The sequence below is a fragment of the Microcaecilia unicolor genome, chromosome 1 (genome assembly GCF_901765095.1).
Source record: "Microcaecilia unicolor chromosome 1, aMicUni1.1, whole genome shotgun sequence".
NCBI lineage: Eukaryota > Metazoa > Chordata > Amphibia > Gymnophiona > Siphonopidae > Microcaecilia > Microcaecilia unicolor.
The window spans coordinates 669,000,236-669,026,085 of NC_044031.1; the positions used below are offsets into that span (position 1 = coordinate 669,000,236).

Consider the following 25,850-nt stretch of genomic DNA (forward strand, 5'->3'; position numbering starts at 1 on the left):
GAAGGGATTTCATTTACTGACATCTTCCACTTTATACAATAGATTTCTAACCTCCAGTTGCTGGAGATTTCTTGCTTCACTCTGCCCTGCTTGTAGCCTTCTTGCAACTTATTGTGCTCCAAAAATTAATTAATACAAAATGAAAGTCAAAATAAAAAGCATCTAAAAATATAATGCTAATAATGACCGTATTTAATGATGTAGCAGATATGTGGGTTATTTATTTTTGCTTTATTTTGCAAATGTAGAAGAGAGTTTAGGTGTAGGAGTTAGTGAATGAAATGTGACTGAGAATGGACATTATAGAGATTTATTAGGGATATGCATTCATTTGCACTTTTGTTTTATTATTGTGCCTTAAAATATTTAGAGCTTGTTAAGTTGATTTAACGCTTGCTAAACTACAAATGAATGCATGTTATGTGAAACAAATTTTTAAAAAAGAGACCAAAATCTGGGAAAATGTTCAAAAATGACTCAACAATGAGTCATTCACGTCCCCTAATATTTATAAAATAATGAATGGGGTGGAATGGTTATATAGGGAATGGTTTAACCTTTAAAACAATGTACTAACCCCACCAAAAAAAGAACACACCCTCTACGTACAAGCGAAGACAAAACAAGAAAAGTGTTACGAGTGTGGAGAGGATCGCCCTTGTGTTTATTTGCTGAGAATACCCGTGTGATATCATTTGTTTTTTCCAGCAAAGTTTGTGTACTTGCACCATTTGGAAAACAGAGCTTGTGCTGTATTACAGTTGTTGTGACCCCTGAAGAGGGTGGTACACCTGTGGAAACATGGCCCCATGTTGGGTCAGTTTACAACTGTTGGTGCTCAACAAAGACTCTTCTTCTACCCTTTTTGGCTGCAGAGTCTTTCTGGTCCACCTCTACTTTCCTTGTTTTGTCTTTAACCTTTTAAACAATACAACAATAAGAAGTCATTTCATGAAACTAATTATCAGATTGAAAATGATAGTAGAATATATTTTTTTTCATGCAGAGCATAAATAAGTTACGAAATCTGTTTCTGAAGTATGTGGTCACGGCAGCTAACATAAGAGTTCAAAAGAGGTTTGAAGAAATTCCTGGAAGAAGAATTTGTAACAAATTATTAGCATGATAGATTTGGGAAAGCCATTAGATAACTCTTGAAAAGAACTTTAGGAAATTGATCTGCTTTTTGGGATTTGTCAGGCAGTGGCATAGCCACAGGGGGCCTTGGAGGCCTGGTTCCCCCCCCCCCCCCCCCCCCCCCCCAATTTGGGTTTGGCTGCAGTGATATTTGCCGCTGTGCTGCCTGCCCTGCTTTCTCCCTCCCCCGGGCGCATGCTCGTTTTTAGTGAAATTGAGCATGCGGGCCGGGGCAGGAAAGTAGGGCAGGCATTGCGGTGATGAATATCGCCACAGGAAAGCTCCTTCTGGCGGGGCTTGGGGACCCCCACCAGCCCAGGTATGTGGGGTTGTGGCAGGGGTCAAGAGTGGTGGAGAGGCAGGACAAAATGTCCTCCCCCCACACACTTTGGGCTCATGTCCCCTCCCCTCTACAACCCAGAGCTGCCAAGGGGTCCCAATTTTTGAGAGGGAGATTTTAGTACACGCCCATAGCTCCGCCCCATTTTGCACTGGCTCCACCCACTCTACATGGCCCCGCCCCCTGGCACACCTCAAACCCATGGCCATTTCAGAAAATATTTTATTTACTAGCCTAATACCCTTTTCAATTAGCTTTCAGAGGCCAAAACCTCCTGCCTCAGGTCAGTATAATGCTGTTTATGGTATCCTCTCCTGACCTGAGGAAGGAAGTATTGGTCTCTGAAAGCTAATCAAAAATGTTTCAAAATCAGTGAAGGTATCACCTTATTTTCTATTTTCTGTTTTATTTGCATTTATTAAACTTTATTAACATCTACCATATTTGTTTATCCTAAATTAAAAATAAAATTATTTTCTTTACCTTTGTTTTATGGCCATTTACTTTTTCTAATTGTGTTGCTCCCAGTCGCTTGATTCTGCTTTCCTTCATCTTCTCTTAACTCTTTTGCCAGGGTTTCCTGGCCATTTGTCATTTTTCTCTCCTTTTTGTTTTCTTCAATATTTTTCTGCCTCTCTCTCTGTCCAGATTTAATTCATTCTTACTATCCATTCTTTAATTTCCTTCTTTTTACTTCATCTACCTGTGGCTTTTCATCTTTTCCTCACCCTTGTTCTCCCCATGCCCCTTCCTCTTATTCTCCAGCCTTTCACTACTCCTCTTTTCCATCCAGCAGCTCTCCTCTTTCGCTCCCCATCCTTCCAGTGTCTCCCCTCTTTCTTTCTTTCTGCATCCTTCCATCCAGCATCTCCTCTTTCTCCCTACCCTTCCATCCAGCATCTTCCCTCTTTCTCTCCCCATCCTTCCACCCATCTACCCTCTCTCCTGATCCTTCCATTTAATGTGTTTCTCTCCCCCTCCATCCAGTGTCTCTCTATCTCTCCACCCTTTTCTGTTCAGTGCCCCTTCTCTCTCCACATCCTTCCAGTTTCTCCCCTTTCTCTCGGCATCCTTTCATCCATCTCCCCTCTTTCTCTCCCCATCCTTCCATCCATCTACCCCCTTCTCCCGATCCTTCCATCCAGTCTCTCTCTCTCTCTCTCTCTCTATCCCCTTCTTTCCATCCAGTGTCTCTCTCTCTACCCTTTTACATTCATCATGTTCCCCCTCTTTTTCCCCCATCCTTCAATGTCTCTTCTGTTTCTCTCCATACCCTTCCTTCCAGCATCTTCCCTCTTTCTGATCTCTGCCATTATCCCCCCTTTCTCCCCTATTTTTTCATGGAGGCATTAGAAGGTCATATTGCATACATACACCTAGAGCCATTGCTGGATTGGGGCGGGGGGAAGGGCAGAAACATTCTAGCTGGAACCTTACATTGTGGATCTCACAAACTGCTAGATTTTTAAAAAATAACATATTTTGAGTTATGCTATATTTAACTCTACACTCACATGGATACGTACGGAAAAATCAAGCTCCAATTTCCAAGATTCTGGGCCCTATCAGGAGGAATCGTTTCCTCTTCTTCTGAGTGGATCTAGCCACATCAAGAAAAATTCTAACTTGAAGGTTAGAGAACATGCTCTCTCTATGCCTAAAAAATACTATACAATACAATACAAAAAATTATATTCCGCAACATACCATTATTGGATCCTTGCAGATTACAATCTTAGGGGCCCTTTAACTAAGCCACTTTGGCGCCTACGTGCGCACAGCATGAGTCAATTTGGAACTACCACCCGGCTACCGTGTGGCCTGGGCGGTAAGTTTTTACACGTGTCTGCTATGTGCACCAGAAAATATATTTTATTTTCCAGCATGCGGTACTAACCGGGCGGTAATTGGCATTGTATGCACATAGATGATTACAGTGCGGTTAACACGTGAGACCGTACCGCTAAGTGAATGGGTGGCGGTAAGGTCTCAGATCCAAAATGGACATGTGCCAATTTTTATTTTGCCACACATCCATTTTCAGTCAAAAAAAAGGGCATTTTTTATAGGCGCGCTGAAAAACGGATCTGCACACGTCCAAAACACGCACCTACACTAGCACATGCCATTTTTCAGTGCACCTTAGTACCCAAATCTCGGCCCAGTTTAAGAATAAAAGTAGCAGTCATTGTAGCAGAAGAGACCTGAATCTTTCTCAAGCTGTCTAACAAGCTGAAAGAAACTTGAGACTGTTCAGACTGTATGCTAGCTGTAGAATCCCTCCTTGGTGATAGTACATAGAAAGCTCAAGAGATGGGGGGGAACAGAGGCAGAAAATATTTTAGGAATCTCCTGAAGATATTTAAAAACAGCTCTTTAGCCAATATTCTGTTAGACTCACGTAAAGCTAATAAACCAAACGTTCTTGGCAGTTTACTGAGTTCTCCAATTTTCTATATATGATTGTATTATCTTCAGTAAACATGACTTCACCCTGAATCAACTTATCCATAAGTACATAAGTGTTGCCATACTGGGAGATACTGAAGGTCCATGAAGTCTAGCATCCTGTTTCCAACAGTGGCCAATCCAGGTCACACGTACCTGGCAAGATCCCAAAACAGTACACTACATTTTATACTGCTTATCCTAGAAATAAGCAGTGGATTTTCCCCAAGTCATCTTAACAACAGCTTATAGATTTTTCTTTAAGGAAGTTATCCAAACCCTTTTTAAACCCCGCTAAGCTAACTGCTTTTTACCACATTCTCTGGCAACGAATTCCAGAGTTTAATTACACATTGAGTGAAGAAATATTTTCTCTAATTTGTTTTAAATTTACTACTTTGTAGCTTCATTATGTGCCCCCCTAGTCCTAGTATTTTTGGAAAGAGTAAACAAGCGATTCACATCTACCCATTCCACTCCACTCCACTCATTTTATAGACCTCTAACATATCTCCCCTCAGCTGTCTTTTCTCCAAGCTGAAGATTCCTAGCCGCTTTAGCCTTTCCTCATAGGGAATTCGTCCCATCCCCTTTATCATTTTCATCGCCCTTCTCTGTACCTTTTCTAATTCCACTATATCCACCTTGCCCTCTAAAGAATTTAGTCTAGTCTTACACTGCAATAATTCAGACTTATGAGCCAACACACAAATACTTGGCATCTGTTAAGAAAGCTGCAGTAGTTGTCACGAGAGGGCCTTACTCATTTTTTCAATAGCTGCCTAAATGGATTCCAGTGAAAAGATAAGATGAAATTCTAACCTAAGAGAAACTCCCACAGCAGTTCTAATAGCTTCCAGGAGAGCCCTCTGATCTTATGGTCCTGCTGTTAATGATACAGAGGTCACACTACCTGGCACTGTTGAGATGATGCACCTAGCAGGCACAAAGACCATCATGGATTCTATGATTACAGCAGGCACACACTCAGAAATATCATCAAACAGCACTTGCACACATGACTCTTGAGTAAAGTGGTGTGGTAGCTGTGTTAGTCCACTTTTAAAGGTAATAAATAGAAATAAATCAAAACATAGAAAAGAAAATAAGATGGTACCTTTATTATTGGACTAAATACATTTTTGATTAGCTTTCGAAGGTAACCCTTCTTCTTCAGATCAGAAATAAGCAAATGTTGACAAATATCAAAATATATCAGTGAAACACAAAAGCATTCCCAATGACAGTCTCACATCTGAGCCTTAGCACATCTCAAGAAGGGTGATGAAGAAAGGACAAAAAAAATACATCCAACACTTGAATTTTGTTACTCCTTCTCTGACATCCTTCTTGGTAAAGCATCACCACCTCTATCTACATCTCCCACATTGACATCATTACTTGCAGAGCTCATGAGGACTCTGAAGTAACTAATAACGAGGAATTTATTCACTCTTTTAGACTCTTATTTCTGCAAGAGTCTGGTAAGTTACAGATGGCATACTTGAATGGTAGAAATAAAAATATTTGTCAGTTTTTGGTCTTAATTATGAACACTATTATAGAGAAACTCCCTGGGATGTTTGAAAGATGGCCACACTAGACTGGTGGACCAGGTGTGAAAGAAACAGATTATCTGAATCTGATCATGTGGAAAGGACTATGCAGTAACAGTTCTAAAAGAACCATGTTTCAGGTCAGTGGATCTGGTGCTAGTGGAGAGTATGGTAGTAGTAGGAAGAAAACATAGGAACTATGGTCGCCATGAAGTGCAGGACTACAATAGCAATGACCAGCTAAGAAGGTTGGCATGAAGGAAGGTTATGGAACTGTGAGATGAGATACTAGACAAGGAAAAAAATTCTTAGGTAAGGAGTGACAAGGATATGTATTAGATCTCTTAAGTCAGCCATAAGAGTTGGAGCCTTAAGAAGGAAGAAGAATGAGGACCAGTGCAAGTGGAGTTGATAAGTGATGGTTGCACAAGCTTCTCTCCTAGATAGGTTGATTTAAAGGGTGAGTCCAGAAAATAGGAACAGTGAAAGCTAATTTTAATAGCAGAATTTCTGTTCTTGTAGAACAAGAGAATTTACTGGAGAAGAGCCAGCGTAGACTTAGCAAAGGGAGGGCATGCCCTACACTTTATTAGATTTCTATAAAGGTGTAAATAAGCATGTAGATAAGGTTGAACTAGTCAATATGATTTATTTGCATTTTCATAATGCATACAAAAAGGTCAATCAGAGGAGAAGGGGTGTGCACATGAAAACATTTCCAGAGAAACATAGAAAATGACAGCATAGAAAATGACCATCCAGCTTATTTTCGAATGAGAAAGACGCCCATATTTCGACCCAAATCGGGAGATGGGCGTCTTTCTCCCGTGGGCGTCCAAATCGGTATAATCGAAAGATGATTTTGGGCATCTTCAACTGCAATCTGTCGCGGAAACGGCCAAAGTTGACGGGGGCGTGTCGGAGGTGTGGTGAAGGCAGGACTGGGGTGTGTTTATTGGCTGAGAAGAGATGGGCGTCCTCGGCTGATAATCGAAAAAAGAAAGGCGTTTTTAGCGCGAATTTGGGTCACTTTTTTTGGACCTTTTTTTCCACGAATAAGTCCCAAAAAAGTGCCCTAAATGACCAGATGACCACCAGAGGGAATCGGGGATGACCACCCCTGATTCCCCCAGTGGTCATTAACCCCCTCCCACCCATGCCAGCCTCAAATGTCATACCCAGCTCCATCACAGCAGTATGCAGGTCCCTGGAGCAGTTGTTAGTAGGTGCAGTGGACTTCAGCCAGGTGGACCCAGGCCCATCCCCCCCCACCTGTCACACTTGTGGTGGTAAATGGGAGCGCTCCAAACCGCCCCCAAAACCCACTGTACCCACATCTAGGTGCCCGCCTTCAGCCATAAGGGCTATGGTAATGGTGTAGAGTTGTGGGCAGTGGGTTTTGGGGGGGTGGATTTGAGGGGCTCAGCACCCAAAGGAAGGGAGCTATGGACTTGGGAGTTATTTTACTTTTTTTTTTTTTACTTGTTACAAGTGCCCCCTAGGGTGCCCGGTTGGGGTCCTGAGATGTGAGGGGGACCAGTGCACTACGAATCCTGGCCCCTCCCACGAACCAATGCCTTGGATTTAGTCATTTTTTAGCTGGGCGCCTTCAGTTTCCATTATCGCTGAAAAACGAAACCGCCCAGCTCAAATCCGCACAAATCCGATGCATTTGCCGGGCACAAACCATATTATCGGAAAAAAGATGGACGCCCATTTTTTTCAAAACTACGGGTTGTCCCGCCACTTCACGTACCCATTCTCGGAGATAGACGCCCATGGAGATGGGCGTTCGCGTTCGATTATGCCCCTCCATATGTCCTATCCAGTTTGCCCATCCATATACCATCTAAGTTCCCTTTCTTTCCTTTAGATATCCTCTGTGCTTCTCCCATGCTGTCTTAAATTCACATGTGGAGGGGCATAATCGAACGGAAACGCCTATCTCCATGGGCGTTTATCTCCGAGAACGGGTCCATGAAGGGGCGGGCCGAACCATATTTTCGAAAAAATGGACGTTTTTGAGCTGGGCTTTTATTTTTTTTTAGCGATAATGGAAACTAAAAACGCCCAGCTCAAAAACGTCCTAATCCGAGCCATTTGGTCGTGGGAGGGGCCAGGATTGGTAGTACACTCGCCCCCCTGATATGCCAGGACACCAACTGGGCACCCTAGGTCAGTGCGGTGGACTTCAGAAAAAGCTCCCACATGCATAGCTCCCTTACCACGGGTGCTGAGCTCCCAACCCCCTCCCCCAAAACCCACTACCCACAAATGTACAACACTATCATAGCTCTTAGGGGTGAAGGGGGCACCTACATGTGGGTACAGTGGGTTTTGCAGGCCTCCCATTTACCAGCACAAGTGTTACAGGTAGGGGGGGGATGGGCCTGGGTCTGCATGGCTGAAGTGCACTGCGGTACCCACTAAAAGTGCTCCAGGGACCTACATACACGCAGGCCTCTAGGACTGGTTGCTGCTATATAACATTGGCACACCAGTTGACACCTGAAGACTAATCTCTCCAAAAACGTCCTTTATTGGAATAACCGCGTTTACTCATAGTTAACTGCAGATCAGAGGTTGTGCCCCACTGGCAACAAGTCTCCCTGGTACTGAGATGAGCAGTAGGTCAGAGCTGGCAGAATACTATACAATGCCCTCTGTCAGCCACATTCAAGGGAAGAACTAAGTTGTCTAACGTGGCTAACACAGGAAAGGGAACTAATACTGGCTTACAAAAATGGCCACTACCGCATGGACTACAACAGGAAACACAACAGGGCACACTCTGACCCAGTAGGCAGGGGGAAAAGCACCATGGGAGAAGAGCCTACCAACTACCAACATCATGAGACTGTAACACAAGCTAATGAAATCACTGAGCCCAATACCCTACACCTACCACAATGCAATGCTGATGTGACCCTGTACTGCACCCGAGAGCCACATCTGACCCAGGGAAACACTGTCACAGGATCGAACACATTCTGCTGTCATGGAGGTGGGTACGGCATTTGAGGCTGGTATACAGGCTGGAAAAAAAGTTTTTAAAGTGGGGGTTTTTTGGTGGGAGGAGGTTAGTGACCACTGGGGGAGTCCGGGGAGGTCATCCCCGATTCCCTCCAGTGGTCATCTGGGCAGTTGGAGCACTTTTTTGGGACTTGTTCGTGAAAAAAAGGGTCCAAAAAAAGTGACCCAAAATCGTGGTAAAAATGCCTTTTTTTTTTCCGATTATCAGCTAAAGACGCCCATCTCTCCTCGGCTGATAACCACGCCCCAGTTCCGCCTCCACCACACCTCCGACACGCCCCCGTCAACTTTATTCGTTTCCGCGACAGAGTGCAGTTGGAAACGTCCAAAATCGGCTTTCGATTATACCGATTTGGGCGCCTTTGCGAGACAAACGTCTATCTCCCGATTTAGGTCGCACTATAGGCGTTTTTCTCTTTCGAAAATAAGCTGGATAGTCTTCATCTCCACCATTTCCACTCAGATGCCATTCCATGTATCCATCACCTTTTCCTTAAAGAAGTGTTTCCTTAGGTTATTCTCGATTCTGTCCCCTTTCACCTTCATCATGTGCCGCTCATTCCAGAGCTTCCTTTCAATTGAAAAAGACTCTCCTCCTGTGCATTTATGCCATGAAAAGTTTTAATTATCATTATCATATCTCCTGCCTTTTTTCAAAAGTATATACATTGAGGTCTTTAAATCTGTTCCTATATGCTGTATGATGAAGACCACCATCCATTTTAGTAGCTGCTCTCTAGAGTGACTCCATTCTATTTATATCCTTTTGAAGGTCATTTTGTTTTCTTTTGTTTTGTTTTGTTTTTTTTTTTTCATTTAATTTTCTTTTTTTGTTTTGTTTGATGTTTATTTTAGTATGTTTTTTAAAACAAAATAAACATCAAAGTGAGAAAATACTGAAAGACAACAATAAACGAAAATAAAGAAACCTCCACCTTCCAAAAAATCCCAGCATGGCCATTGACTCCCCCTCACTCTGGGCTTCCACTTTGCCCTCCCTCCCCACAAGCTGCTCCAGACCCAACATAACCCATTTGTTGGGGGGGTTATCATAGCCACAATGAGGGAGATGCGATCCCAAGTTGTTCTTGTTTCATCAGGTCTCCTTTTCAAAATGCAGAGCTGCCAAGCTACCTAGTTCCAAAAGAGAGCTTTTAGGCCAGTTCTGGCTTTCTATGATGTATTATGGGACCTACGGCACAGATTTTAGTAGGTATAAATCCCCCTTTGCTTTGAGATGTATGTTCAAAACCAGAATTAGCCAATAAGTCTCCCTCTGGAACTGGGTAATGTGGAAGCTCTGAAAACGGAATCATTCAGCCCTAAAACTAGCAGCATTTTCTTAATGGCAATGTTACAGCATGATGCTGTACAAGAAAATAGTTCTGGCCTCAGGCCAACTGGTGCCATTTTGAAAACAGCCCCCAGCAGGACAGGCATAGGCGCCCCGTATAAGAGGCTTGGGGAGGCTATGCCTCCCCAGCCACAGCAGGATGGATCAGCTGTTTCTATAAAAATGCTAAATAGTAGTAGTAGTAGTTCTCCTGCGAGTCCTGCTGCTCTGGGGGGTTTAAATAGCATCAGCTGCAGTGAAAGCCGTCTCTAGCCTTGTGTATAACCAGTTGTAATTTGATTATCTTACTGCTGGGAGAGCAGAGCAGGGGGGTTGGCTGGAGGTGTCCTGGGTGCACATGAGCAGTTCACACCAAAGAGACTTGCACTGACCCCTGAAATTTTAAAGTGCTAAAAATAAGTTTTAAAAGTATTTGCATTAAATCTAATTGCAGAATTTAGGTGCTAGGAAGTGGGATTGGTATGCTATGTACTCAAATTTGCTCAAGCCATATGCAAATTAGTCCATTTTTGGGAGGTTCTCATTTGCATATTTATGGGTAAAAATTGTTGGAAATGTTTACAGCCTTAATGTTAGGGCATGGCTCTGATCAAAAATGTGAACTTTGATCCAAAAACGAAGGGTTTAGCTAGTGTTTTTGACTAAAAATTCCCATTAGAATGTCTGTATGTTAATCTGCATTCAAATAGAGCTCTCTGATTGGATGAGCAGCTCCTGTTAGAAAATCTGCCCGGGAACAGAGAGGAGAGGAGAGAATCAATGGGTGGGTGGGTGTGGATGGCTGGAGGGGGAGCAGGGGAGCGAGGACAAGAAATGAAGAAGAAAGGCAGAAAGTAAAGAAATAAATGGAAAGGAAGCCCTGGAAACGGAGTTAAGAGGACAGATAGCAGCAGAATCGGATACTGGGCCAGCATGATCAGAAAAACAAAGTCACCAGACAACAAAGGTAGAAAAGATAATTTTATTTTCATTATAGTGTTTGGAATATGTCCACTTTGAGAATCAGGTGCTCAACATTAAATGTTTATATTTATTTACTTATGTATGGCATTTTATCCCACATTAAACATGAATTAGGATGTTTTGTGGCTCTGCATGAGAATTGTGATATTATGATCCTTGTTTCATATTGTTGACGGTCTACATTTTCTGTATGGGTGGTATATTGGTGTATTAGGTTCTGCCCAGTGTAATATTTATGGTACAGTAAGGTTCTGAGTGTGTTTTGCACAAAGTTGTGCATAGTGTTTTGTAGTTGAGCGATTGTGGTTAGTATAAGCTTTGAGCAACCACTTTATTCTTTGACATATGATGCATATCTAATATCTAAATTTAATAAAAGGTATTAATTATGACTTATTTTTATTTATTTATTTTTTTCTGTGTGTTATCAGACAATTATGGATTTAAGCTCCACCCCTGGCCCCACCCCTAACCCCACCCCCTTTAGCCTTCCCAAACAGTTGGGCCACCGACCGCCTATGAGGACAGGACAATTATGGATTGCTCCTGCCTAAAATTATTATAGTAACCCCAAACCTCTCTCTAGCAGTTAAAACTGATAATCCTCTCCAGTTTCTGATCAAAGAGAAATACAGTAGGGCTTCTCCAGCAGGAAAAAGGAGGTGATAAGGCCTCTGCATAAATCTCAGGCAACTCCATTTAGAGTACTGTGTACAGTTCTGGAGACTGCACCTTCAAAAAGATATAAACGGATAGAATTGATCCAGGGGGTGACTACTAAAATGGTCAGTGGTCTTTGTCATAAAGCATATAGGGACAGACTTAAAGATCTCAATATGTATACTTTGGAAGAAAGGTGGGAGAGGGGAGATAAATGCACAGGAGGCAAATCCCTTTCAAATGAAAGAAAGCGCTGGAATGAGGGGGCATAAGATGAAGGTGAAAGGAGAGAGACTCAAAAATAATCTAAGGAATTATTTATTTATGGAAAAGTGGTGCAAATAAACACGGGAATCCTCCAACTGCATTGCTGCTAGTGGGGGGGGGGGGGGGGGTTCAATATTATGTTTACAATTGCTAGGGACAAGCAGATACCCTAGAGTCCAGCAGAGCTTGCCTGTCCCTCACTCTTGAAAATGTGATAGTGAAACAGCACCCCCCATTGGCAGCAATGCGGTTGGAGAATCCCCACTCTTCTTAGAGGGAACAGTGCATTCAGCAGCACCAGAACAATACCAAACAAATAGGAACATAGTAACATAGTAGATGACGGCAGAAAAAGACCTGCACGGTCCATCCAGTCTGCCCAACAAGATAACTCATATTTGCTGCTTTTTGTGTATACCCTACTTTGATTTGTACCTGTGCTCTTCAGGGCACAGACCGTATAAGTCTGCCCAGCACTATCCCCGCCTCCCAACCACCTGCCCCTCCTCCCAACCACCGGCTCTGGCACAGACCGTATAAGTCTGCCCAGCACTATCCTCACCTCCCAACCACCAGCCCTGCCTCCCAACCACCGGCTCTGGCACAGACCGTATAAGTCTGTCCAGCACTATCCCCGCCTCCCAACCACCAGTCCCGCTGCCCACCACCGGCTCTGGCACAGACCGTACAAGTCTGTCCAGCACTATCCCCGCCTCCCAACCACCAGCCCCGCCTCCCTATCTTGACTAAGCTCCTGAGGATCCATTCCTTCGGCACAGGATTCCTTTATGCTTATCCCACGCATGTTTGAATTCCGTTACCATTTTCATTTCCACCACCTCCCGCGGGAGGGCATTCCAAGCATCCACTACTCTCTCCGTGAAAAAAATACTTCCTGATATTTTTCTTGAGCCTGCCCCCCTTCAATCTCATTTCATGTCCTCTCGTTCTACCACCTTCCCATCTCCGGAAAAGGTTCGTTTGAAGATTAATACCTTTCAAATATTTGAACGTCTGTATCACATCACCCCTGTTTCTCCTTTCCTCCAGAGTATACATGTTTAGTTCAGCAAGTCTCTCCTCATACGTCTTGTAACGCAAATCCCATACCATTCTCGTAGCTTTTCTTTGCACCGCTTCAATTCTTTTTACATCCTTAACAAGATACGGCCTCCAAAACTGAACACAATACTCCAGGTGTGGCCTCACCAACGACTTATACAGGGGCATCAACACCCCCTTTCTTCTGCTGGTCACACCTCTCTCTATACAGCCTAACAACCTTCTAGCTACGGCCACCGCCTTGTCACACTGTTTCGTCGCCTTCAAATCCTCAGATACTATCACCCCAAGATCCCTCTCTCCGCCCGTACCTATCAGACTCTCCCCGCCTAACACATACGTCTCCCGTGGATTTCTATTCCCTAAGTGCATCACTTTGCATTTCTTCGCATTGAATTTTAATTGCCAAACCTTAGACCATTCTTCTAGCTTCCTCAGATCCTTTTTCATGTTTTCCTCTCCTTCCGTGGTGTCCACTCTGTTACAGATCTTAGTATCATCCGCAAATAGGCAAACTTTACCTTCTAACCCTTCGGCAATGTCACTCACAAATATATTGAACAGAATCGGCCCCAGCACCGATCCCTGAGGCACTCCACTACTCACCTTTCCTTCCTCCGAGCGAATTCCATTCACCACCACCCTCTGGCGTCTGTCCGTCAACCAGTTCCTAATCCAGTTCACCACTTCAGGTCCTATCTTCAGCCCCTCCAGTTTATTTAAGAGCCTCCTGTGGAGAACCGTGTCAAAAGCTTTGCTGAAATCTAAGTAGATTACGTCCATAGCTCGTTCCTGATTCAATTCTCCTGTCACCCAATCAAAGAACTCAATGAGATTCATTTGGCATGATTTCCCTTTGGTAAAACCATGTTGTCTTGGATCTTGCAACTTATTGGCTTCCAGAAAATTCACTATCCTTTCCTTCAGCATCGCTTCCATTACTTTTCCAATAACCGAAGTGAGGCTTACCGGCCTGTAGTTTCCAGCTTCTTCCCTATCACCACTTTTGTGAAGAGGGACCACCTCCGCCGTTCTCCAATCCCTCGGAACCTTTCCCGTCTGCAAGGATATATTAAACAAATCTTTAAGAGGACCCGCCAAAACCTCTCTGAGCTCCCTCAATATCCTGAGATGGATCCCGTCCGGTCCCATGGCTTTGTCCACCTTTAGCTTTTCAAGTTGTTGATACACACTTTCTTCCGTGAACGGTGCTCTATCCACTTCATTCTCAATTGTATTATTTCCAGTCCATCGCGGTCCTTCTCCAGGATTTTCCTCTGTGAAAACAGAACAAAAGTATCTATTTAGCAAATTTGCTTTTTCTTCATCATTATCCACATAGCGGTTCGCAGTATCTTTTAGTCTCACAATTCCCTTTTTATTCATTCTCCTTTCACTAATATACCTGAAGAAATTTTTGTCACCCCTCCTTACATTTCTAGCCATTTGTTCTTCCGCTTGCGCTTTTGCTAGTCATATCTCTCTCTTGGCTTCTTTCATTTTCATCCGGTAATCCTCCATGTGTTCCTTTTCTTGAGTTTTTCTGTATTTCTGGAACGCCAACTCTTTAGCCTTTATTTTCTCAACCACTTGCTTGGAGAACCATATCGGTTTCCTTTTTCTCTTGCTTTTATTTACTTTCCTTACATAAAGGTTTGTGGCCCTATTTATAGCTTCTTTCAGCCTGGACCACTGTCCTTCCACTTCTCGTATTTCCTCCCAGCCCATCATCTCCTTCCTCAGGTATTCTCCCATTTTACTAAAGTCAGCACGCTTGAAATCCAGGACTTTGAGTTTTGAGTGGCCGCTCTCCACTTTAGCTGTCATATCAAACCAAACCATTTGATGGTCACTGCTGCCCAGGTGGGCACCCACTCGGATATTTGACACGCTATCTCCATTTGTGAGCACCATATCCAGTGTCGCTCCCTCCCTCGTGGGTTCCATCACCATTTGTCTGAGCAAAACACTTTGGAAAGCATCCACGATCCCTCTACTTCTTTCCGATTCCGCAGAGGGAACCTTCCAATCTACATCCGGCAGATTGAAATCTCCCAGCAACAGCACCTCTCTCTTGCTTCCCAACTTTTGAATATCTGCGATCAGGTCTTTATCTAATTCCTCCAATTGTGTCGGAGGTCTGTAGACAACACCCACGTGGACAGAGGTTCTATCATCTCTTTTTAAGGTGATCCATATCGCTTCTTTCTTTCCCCAGGTCCCTGTCATTTCAGTCGCAGTGATATCATTCCTCACATACAGAGCTACTCCGCCACCTTTACGACCCTCTCTATCCTTCCTAAATAAATTATAGCCTGGTATGTTTGCATCCCATTCATGGGAACCATTTAGCCACGTCTCTGTGATTGCAACAACATCCAAGACTGCCTCCAACATCAGGGCCATGATTGCATTTTTCTAGTTGGCTTGGAGAACTAATTGGAGCAGAAGGAGAACCTTGCAGGATAGGACAACACATTTATTTGCTTTCAATTCAAAAGTGAGAGTTCTGGATAGGCCAAGGCTCAGCCTCCAGGAAACATAGAAATATAGAAACATAGAAAAATGAAGGCAGATAAAGATCCAACTTGCCATCCATGCCGTCTACTACCCCTTCCTCTCCCTTAGAGATCCTATGTATTTGTCCCAAGCTTTCTTGATTTGACACCACCTCTACTGGGAAGGAAGTCCATGCACCACTCTTTCCATAAAGAAACATTTCCTTAGATTATTTCTCAGTCTCTCCCCTTTCACTTTCATCCTATGCCCCCTCATTCCAGGGGAATATGTAAATGGAGCTCAGCTTAGAGGGAACAGTGGCTGAATGTACAGTGGTGAGAAGTACTCAGGTAAAATAGGTCCCTATTCCAAAAGAATTCATGGATACCTGAAGGAACGGGAGATGTATTCTGCTTCAGATCACAAAGGAAGAATTCAATAACAGAGTGCCAACATTTTAGGTGACATTTTTGCATGGGAAGTGAGCCTATTCTATAAGAACACTTTCGTGCTTTTTATTAGAGAATATTAGCATAAATAGGCATTGGTGTACCTATATATAGATGTGTAAGTTTACACCAGGTCTATGGGTGCACTTAAATGTGTCATTCATGCATGTAACTTACATTGTTCTGTAAGTAGCCCATGTAAATGACAATTCTGCCTATGACACACCCATGGCCCTTCCCTGTGAAAGCCCTCTACGAAGTGTGTACTAAGTCATTCTTGCACCTAATTATAGAAATGCAGTTAGACATGCAATTGCCATTTACACACCCAGGTTTACACTCACATGAATGACAGTGTTCTATAAATTTAAGTGTGCAAATGATGCTTAGATTTAGTCAACCTGTTATAGAATAAGGGGGAACCAACGCCAGTGGCAGAGGCAGGATTAAACCCTGAGGCTCCATTGTTTATTGTTTAGGAAAGAATTGCTATACCACTGTCACAAAACACCTAGCCACCCGCCTGGGGTTACCCTGCGGCCACTTAGAGGGTCTATCCACAGTACAGCTCAGGTCCATCTGCACCTGTCGCTCATGCTCTACACTAGCATCCTCCTCCCAATGACTGGGTCTCAACCGCCTCTGGGCGAGTCTCCCACTCTCAAATTATCCCCAGTGATTTCTAGGTTACTGGATCCACACTCCCAGTGGTCCCACAGTTCCCAGAAAGCACTCACAGATCCAACACACAAACCACCAGGATTCTTTATCAGTCCAGACAAATAGGGCGAACAAACAAATATGTTTATTCTCAGAACTTGAACAGTGGACAGAAAATGTGCAATCAGAAAACAGTAACAAGTACAGTAACTGAAAAATCGATCAATTAGAAACCTAACTAAACAAAATTCTGTAAATGGAGCCCAAATTTAGGTGCCGAACAAAATATGCGCTAAACGTTATTCTATAAATGGTGCTCAGATTTGCATGCCATTTATAGAATAGCGCTTAGTGCTGGAATCCATGTAAATCCTCACATCTAAATTAGGCACGAATCCACCATTTTCCAAAATAACTGTGTGCAAATGCTAGACATGCCCCTGACCCACCCATGCCCCTCCCATGGACACGCCTCCTTTTCAAATCCACAAGTAAAAATTTATACACGCATCTTTATAGAATACCGACTAAAAAGATGAGCGTGTAAATTCAGGGACCCTTTTACAAAGGCGCATAAGGACTTATACGTGTCCAGCGAATACCAAATTGGCATTAATGCCTGGCTACTGCATGCCCCAGGCGGTAGCTCTGAATTTGGCATGTGCCAAAAACACGTGGTAGAAAATATTTTCTATTTTCTACTGCATGGCGCTTACCCAGCGGTAAGCTGCGTGCCTACCGCTCAGATAGCGCATGAGACCTTACCGCTAAGTCAATGGGTGGTGGTAAGGTCTCAGGCCAAAAATGGACGTGCACTGGTTTTTATTTTGCCACATGTCCATTTTCCAGCCCTTAAAATAAGGCCCTTTTTTCCAGGATGCGGTAAAAATTGGCCTGGTTCGCACCCAAAATATACGCTTGCACTGCCGCAGGCCATTTTTTGCCATGGCTTAATAAAAGGGCCCCTCAAATTGTTTCTAATTAGTACCAATAAATTTCAGCTTTTCTAAAATGGTGCAACTGTATGCATGCCTCCAAGTGGAGTGGAGGAGTGGCCTAGTGGTTAGAGCACCAGTCTTGTAATCCAGAGGTGGCCACTTCAAATCCTATAGCTGCTCCTTGTGATTTGGGGCAAGTCATTTAATCCTCCATTTCCTCAGGTACAGACTTAGATTGTGAGCCCTCCTGGGACAGAGAAATATCCAGTGTACCTGAATGTAACTCACCAAGCTACTACTGAAAAAGGTGTGAGCAAAATCTAAAGAAGTACACTAAAGCATGTATTTATATGTGTGCTATACATTGACATTCCCAGGGGCAAAGCTGCATTCTGTGTGTTCTTTGTAAAATATGCATATAGACATCCTCTGGACTCTAGAAAGGTCACCCAAATTTGGGCACTGATCCCAGATTGGCACCTGAAATAATTAATTATTGGGCTCTAATGATTGAATTATTGGAGCAAATAAGTAATTATGATTTGTGCACTGATCTGGCTAACAAGGGGCACCTAAATTGGATTGTATACAACTCAAAAAAATGTGTGGCCATGGGAGGGGCAAAGGTGTCCAGGGGTGTTCTCAAAAGATGCACGCAGTGTTACAGAATATCGGGGATCCGCACCCAATTTGCATGCCAAACACCAGGTTTCAGTTGGCGCAAGTCCTCATGCCCAAACCTGAGAGCTGAAATTGGTGCCCAAAGTTGAGCAATGAATTTGGTGCTCAACAGTATTCTATAGAGTGCCCATCCAAAAACGCCCTTATAGAATAGCATCGGGCACTAAATTTCCATTGCTGTTTATAGAATCTGACCCACAGAGTATCCACACACACATTTGCGACTGCTGCAGAGCAGGTGTAGATGTGAATGTTTGAATTTGCACACTACTGGGGGTAGGTGCTGGGTGCTTATTTTATAAAAACACATCAATCAGCTTTATCTGATGTGAGACTCAAGAGGTAATGCATCAACTTGGGAATGATCTGAAGACATTATACAAATGAAAAGTTAGAGCCGAGCTTCATGGAGTTACACTTATAATTCTATATAGGTTTGCTAAAAGTTAGGTGCCAAAACAGTGGGCACTAAGCATTCTACAATGGCAAATTTGCATGCCAAATTTGCCATTAGACTACCAGCATAAGTCCACAGAAATATGTCTAAATTTAGATACGACCGTTTCCTTGTCTATGGAAGGTGTGCATGGGCATGCCTAAATTTGGCACCTTGCACACATAATAAGAACATATGAACTTAGCAGTTGCTGAACTGGGTCAGACCGATGGTCCATCTATCCCAGTATCCTGCGTCTATCAGTGGCCAATCCAGGTCACAAGTACCTGGCAAAAACCCAAATAGTAGCAAGGCCAACTTTAATAACAGTGTATGGACTTTTCCTCCAGGAATTTGTCCAAACCTTTTTTAACTGCACTCTAGAATACTCATAACATCCATGATATGCCCATGTTCCTCCCATGTGAACACCCCCTTTTGCTAGAACACTTAAGTGACAAGTTATAGAATAACGCCTAAGTGCATTTATTTGCAAAAACGCCATTTCACCCCCATTTTGGTGTGCAACTCCCATTTTTGCATGGAAGTTATGTGTCAAAATGACACCTAACATTCAGCATACTATATAGAATTAGAGGGACTGAGTATATGAAGCCTTTAATCAATACGCATAAAATAAGTGCACTAATCATATTTTTTTAGGTTATTCCCCTCACCCCTACCCCAAGCTAAACATGCCTTAAAAATGTTCTTCTTTTTACTCAGCATATGATTGAGACATAGAATTTGTTGCTGGAGGATGTGATGAAGGCATTTAGTACAGCTGCATTTAAAAGGGGTTGGGAGACGTTCCTGGAGGAAAAGTCCATAAACCATTATTATTTAGGAAGACCTGGGAAAGAATATCCCTGAGAAGTGAACATTAACAGTGAATGTGAGATCATAGTCCACATACCGTGGTTTAGGAGTGAGGTTCATTACTGTTATTGTATCCGCAAAACTAACCCATTCTGAAACACTACCCTCGGAGAAACAAGGAACAAATCTGCAAGATTTGCAGAGCAGCCACTGTTGGAAATGGGATGTTGGGCTCACCCAATATGAAGTTTCTTATGTCCTTAACACATCCTTTAAATGTAGCTAAAAGTCCATGTTATGGAACAATCCACATACTATTAGCTGAATTGAACGAGGGTAATTTTCATATGGCCAAGTAATGCCAGTACATTGCTATGTACCCACGTTACCACCTCCCGCGGGAGGGCATTCCAAGCATCCACCACCCTCTCCGTGAAAAAATACTTCCTGACATCTTTTTTGAGTCTGCCCCCCTTCAATCTCATTTCATGTCCTCTCGTTCTACCGCCTTCCCATCTCCGGAAAAGATTTTTTTGCGGATTAATACCTTTCAAGTATTTGAACGTCTGTATCATATCACCCCTGTTCCTCCTTTCCTCCAGGGCATACATGTTCAGGTCAGCAAGTCTTTGGTCATGCGTCTTGGAACGCAAATGCCATACCATTCTCGTAGCTTTTCTTTGCACCGCTTCCATATTTTTAACATCCTTCACAAGGTACGGCCTCCAAAACTGAACACAATACTCCAGGTGGGGCCTTACCAACGACTTGTACAGGGGCATCAACACTTCCTTTCTTCTGCTGATCACACCTCTCTCTATACAGCCTAGCAACCTTCTCGCTACGGCCACCGCCCTGTCACACTGAGGATCTGAAGGCGACGAAACAGTGTGACAGGGCGGTGGCCGTAGCGAGAAGGTTGCTAGGCTTTATAGAGAGAGGTGTGATCAGCAGAAGAAAGGAAGTGTTGATGCCCCTGTACAAGTCGTTGGTAAGGCCCCACCTGGAGTATTGTGTTCAGTTTTGGAGGCCATACCTTGTGAAGGATGTTAAAAAAATGGAAGCGGTGCAAAGAAAAGCTACGAGAATGGTATGGCATTTGCGTTCCAAGACGTATGACCAAAGACTTGCTGACCTGAACATGTATACCCTGGAGGAAAGGAGGAACAGGGGTGATATGATACAGACGTTCAAATACTTGAAAGGTATTAATCCGCAAAAAAATCTTTTCCGGAGATGGGAAGGCGGTAGAACGAGAGGACATGAAATGAGATTGAAGGGGGGCAGACTCAAAAAAGATGTCAGGAAGTATTTTTTCACGGAGAGGGTGGTGGATGCTTGGAATGCCCTCCCGCGGGAGGTGGTGGAGATGAAAACGGTAATGGAATTCAAACATGCGTGGGATATGCATAAAGGAATCCTGTGCAGCAGGAATGGATCCTCAGAAGCTTAGCTGAAATTGGGTGGCGGAGCAGGTGGGGGAAAGAGGGGTTGGTGGTTGGGAGGCTAGGATAGGGGAGGGCAGACTTATACGGTCTGTACCAGAGCCGGTGATGGGAGACGAGACTGGTGGTTGGGAGGCGGGAAATACTACTGGGCAGACTTATACGGTCTGTGCCCTGAAAAAGACAGGTACAAATTCAAGATATGAGTTTATCTTGGGCAGACTAGATGGACCATGCAGGTCTTTTTCTGCCGTCATCTACTATGTTACTATGTTACCACTGAAAAAAAGGATTTAGGCGTCATTATGGATAATACAATGAAATCCTCAGCTCACTGTGTAGCAGCAGTCAAAAAGGTAATTCAAATGTTGACAGTTATCCAGAAAGGAAGAGATAACAAAGTTATGTCAAACTATCAATCCATGGTGTCACCACACGTCGAGTATTGTGTGCAGCTCTGGTCACTGATGATCAAAAAAGATATATCAGAACTGGACCAGGTACAGAGAAGAGCAATCAAAAGTATAAAGGAGATGAAACAACTCTCTTAGAACAGGTTAGAGCTCTTCAGCTTGGAGAAACTGACTGAGAAGGGTTATGACAAAAGTTTATAAAATAACGAGTGAGGTGGAACAATTAAATAGGGAACAGTTGTTCAACCTGTCAAACAACACAAAAAGAAGAGGACATGCCAAGAAACTAACAACCATCAGACGGAAAACAAACTGAAGAAAGTATTTTTTTTCACTCAGCACATAATTGAGCTGTAAAATCTGTTGCCAGAGAATGTGTTCAAAGCAACTGACATAGCCAAGCTTCAAAAGAGTTTTGGACAAGTTCCTAGAGGAAAAGTCTATGAAAATTGAGAGCCAGGTTGACTTAGAAAAGCCATTGCTTGCAAATAAGCTTTAACAAAGTGATCTACTGTTTGGGATCTGCCGGATCCTTGTGACTCAGACTAGCCACTGTTGGATCTGGGATGCTGGGCTCGATGGATCTTGATCTGGCTCAGCTTTTCTTGTATTCTTACAGTATGTGTAAATGTGTGCAGGTACTTTTCTCGGGACAACTTTTAAAGTGAAAGTAGGGATAGACTTTCATTTTGAAAATCCAGCAAAGTTTCAGAGTGAAAAGTACACGTGCATTTTTCACCCATGTGAACAGTTTTAAAGTTGCCCCCTAAATCTTTAACAATGACTATAGAAGTGCCCAGTATTTTATGTGCATTCAAATTCCCACTTAGACACACAACTCTTGTCTTTGAGAAATTTAGCCTCTACTGTTTGCATAAGAAAATAAGGTTTTCATACTCATCGTGCTTCCTTCCATATGTCTGGCAGGCTCTGTCAGTTGTAAGTTTTACAATCCTGCTTCTTTTATGCAAGAAGGCTTGAAATCAGACAGTGTTTCCCTCAGACTCCCCTCTGCTTTGCACAATTCCGTGGCACACGTTGTCAAAGGAGAGCAAGGTCCAAAGTGTCTTTGAGACAGATGCACCATCACTTTGACCAGCTCCAATTATCCTTGAGACTTTCAATGCTTTCCTCCACCCACCTCCAACCCCCATTCTCAGAAAACCTATTGAGGGTTGTTACATGCTAGCTGCAATCACACGTTTCTCGTACAAGAAGATAAGCAAGAGCTGAAACAGTCATTTCCTCCTTGCACATGGCCCAAGTGAGCAGTTCCTCCTTCTAAGTCTTGGCTTTGGCAGCATACCTGGGAACCTTTGTGTTTTGTTCACCCTTAGATTAGCGAGAGAGGAATCATTTATCACAGTATGTTTGTGTGTGTGTGTGTGGTGGGGAGGAGTTTGCTCTCACAGCTTTCAGGTATACAGGAAAGGTATAGGTAGGTGCCACTATCAAGATTTATTTATTTATTTATTTATTTATTTATTTTTATTTATTTGTTATATTTGTATCCCACATTTTCCCACCTATTTGCAGGCTCAGTGTGGCTTACATAGTGCCGGAGATGCGATTGCAGACTCCGGTGTAAACAAATACAGAGCGATGTTGCGATAAGATAAAGTTCATGTGGTACAGACACATAGGGGCATCGTACACGGAAGAATTGTGTTGTGTCCATACCGTATTTTGGTTTTGTTGTGTTGCAGCGGTCAGGCATTTATGTTGGGTTGGTAGGGTATGCCTTTTTAAACAAATAAGTTTTTAGTGTTCTCCGGAAGTGTAGGTGGTCGTAAGTAGTTTTCAAGGCTTTTGGAAGTGCATTCCACAATTGTGTGCTTATGTAGGAAAAACTGGATGCGTAAGTTGATTTATATTTGAGTCCTGTGCAGCTTGGGTAGTGCAGGTTTAGGTACGTTCGTGTTGATTTTGAAATATTTCTAGTTGGTAGGTCAATCAGGTCTGTCATGTATCCCGGGGCTTCACCATAGATAATTTTGTGAACCATTGTGCATATTTGGAAAGCAATATGTTCTTTGATTGGGAGCCAGTGTAGTTTTTCGCGGAGGAGTTTTGCGCTATCAAATCGGGTTTTTCAGAAGGTAAGCCTGGCTGCCGTATTCTGAGCGGTCTGAAGTTTCTTCAGTGTTTGTTATACCTGCTCTGTTGGCACTGGTGCTAGGCCATTACTACTACTACTACTAACATTTCTAAAGCGCTACTAGGGTTATACAGTGCTGTACAATTTAAACATAGAAGGACAGTCCCTGCTCAAAGAGCTTACAATCTAAAAGACAAGAGAACAATCTAAAGACAAGTGTACAATCTAGAGGACAAGTGAACAGTTAATCTAATAGGGTGGATAGATTGGGGCATTCTATATTTCTCAAGTGGTTAGGCGCCGAAGGCAGCATTGAAGAGGTGAGTTTTAAGCAGAGATTTGAAGATGGGTATGGAGGGGGCATGGCGTATGGGTAAAGGAAGATTGTTCCAGGCATAGGGTGAGGCAAGGCAGAATGAGCGGAGCCTGGAGTTGGCAGTGGTGGAGAAGGGTACAGAGAGAAGGGCTTTGTCCTGTGAGCGGAGGTTACGGGCGGGAACATAGGGGGAGATGAGGGTGGAGAGGTAGTGAGGAGCCGCAAACTGAGTGCATTTGTAGGTAAGGAGGAGGAGCTTGAATTGTATGCGATATCTGATCGGAAGCCAATGAAGTGATTTGAGGAGAGGGGTGATATGAGTATATCGGTTCTGGCGGAATATAAGACGTGCGGCAGTGTTCTGAACGGATTGAAGGGGGGATAGATGGCTAAGTGGGAGGCCGGTGAGGAGTAAGTTGCAGTAATCGAGGTGAGAGGTAATGAGAGCGTGGACGAGAGTTCTGGTGGTGTGCTCAGAGAGGAAAGGGCGAATTTTGCTGATGTTGAAGAGGAAGAAGCGACAGGTCTTGGCAGTCTGTTGGATATGCGCAGAGAAGGAGAGGGAGGAGTCGAAGATGACTCCGAGGTTGCGGGCAGATGGGACGGGGAGGATGAGGGTGTTATCAACTGAGATAGAGAGTGGAGGAAGAGAAGAAGTGGGTTTAGGAGGAAAGACGAGGAGCTCGGTCTTGGACATGTTCAGTTTAAGGTGACGGTTGGACATCCATGCCGCAATGTCGGATAAACAGGCCTCTCCCTGTTCCCTGCTACTTACCTCCTTGTGAGTCCTTTTCTACTAATGAAAAGCATCAGGCACCCGCATCGCATTTTTTTCTGGCATCAGAGGCCTTGATCTATGTTTATTTGATTGGGAAGTGAGAAAAGAAACTGTCTCCCAAAAAATAAGATCCACCTCTAAATCACAACCCTCAAAAGGCATATGTTATTATATTTAAATTTAAGTGTACATAATGAGGACGGAAAAAGCCTCAGAACCTGTATAGAGAAAAACTGTTAGCTCAAAGACTAAAAAAAGGGTAATAACTTCATTGGCTTAAAAAATCCTGTCATATCATGGCCCTTTTATCAAACGGCAGTAAAAGGTTGCTGCAAGCTGAGGCCACCTTTACTGGTGCCGGTAAAAAGGCCTTTTTTTAAGAGCCAGTAAATAGCCGTGTGGTAATAAAAAAATTGCCGCACAGCCATTTACTGCTGGAGCCCTTACCGTCTCTTATTTAGGAGGTGGTTAGGGCTGTGGCCAGTGGCGTAGCCACAGGTGAGCCTGGGTGGGCCAGGACCCATCCACTTAGGGCTCAGGCCCACCCAACAGTAGCACACGTTTAGTGGTAGCTGGTGGGGATCCCAAGCGCCACCAGCTGAAGACTTCCGCCTGATGGTAGCGAAAACACTACTTTCCACGATACTGGCACCTGCGCTTGCTCTGTTTTCAGTGCATGCCTGCTGCAGACTGCCAAGATGGAAAGAAGCGTTTTCTCAACAGCTGAGATATGTTTTGGGTGGTTGTTGAGGGGAGAGAACACTTGGTGCCCACCCACTTCTTGCCTAGGCCCACCCAAAATTTGTTGTCTGGCTACGCCCCTGGCTGTGGCAGCATCTTGTGTTAATCAGGCAGCGCACAGCACTGCCTGATTACCACTGGGCACACCCTCTGATGCTTGAAAATTCAAAGATGTTTTCTAGCACAGGAAATGGCATGTTGGAAAAAACAGAACAACCGCCAAGCTCCTGGGCGAGCCTGGTGGTAGGTCCAATTTGCCGGCCCTTGTACTAAGCCTCGTAAGTGTCTATGCGCACCCAACGCGTGACAAAATGGTGTTACCGCCTAGCTACTGCATGGCTCTTGCGGTAATTTCATCGCAGCATGTATCAGACATGCGACAAGTGGCATTTGACACGTGTAGATCATTATTGACCGGTTACCGCGTGAGACTTTACCCCTAGGTCAATGGCTGGCAGTAAGGTCACAGACCCAAAATGGAAGCGCGGCAATTTTGATTTTGCCGCACGTCCATTTTCGGCAAAAATTTTAAAAGGCCTTTTTTTATATAGGCACGCTGAAAAATGGATCGGCACGTGCCCAAAACCCGTGCCTACACTACCGCAAGCCATTTTTCAGTGCACCTTAGTAAAAGGACCCCTAAATGTGGTAAATGCAAAACTTGTGAGTTGACATTGGAATTATATGAGTAGTTCATACATCCTACACCTAGGTACAAATTTAAACTGAAACATGAAACCACTTGCACTACAGATTT

General features: G+C 43.7%; 1 protein-coding gene across 1 annotated transcript in view; it reads right to left on the reverse strand.

Moving 5' to 3' along the window:
• The window catches only part of SLC28A1 (solute carrier family 28 member 1), a 117,752-nt gene extending 95,515 nt beyond the window's left edge, over window positions 1-22,237 (reverse strand). Inside the window, exon 1 of the mRNA XM_030190357.1 lies at window positions 22,058-22,237. Coding sequence (XP_030046217.1) covers window positions 22,058-22,076 — 19 coding nt within the window. The 5' untranslated portion in view covers window positions 22,077-22,237. The remainder of the gene's footprint in view (window positions 1-22,057) is intronic.
• Window positions 22,238-25,850: the final 3,613 nt, after the last annotated feature.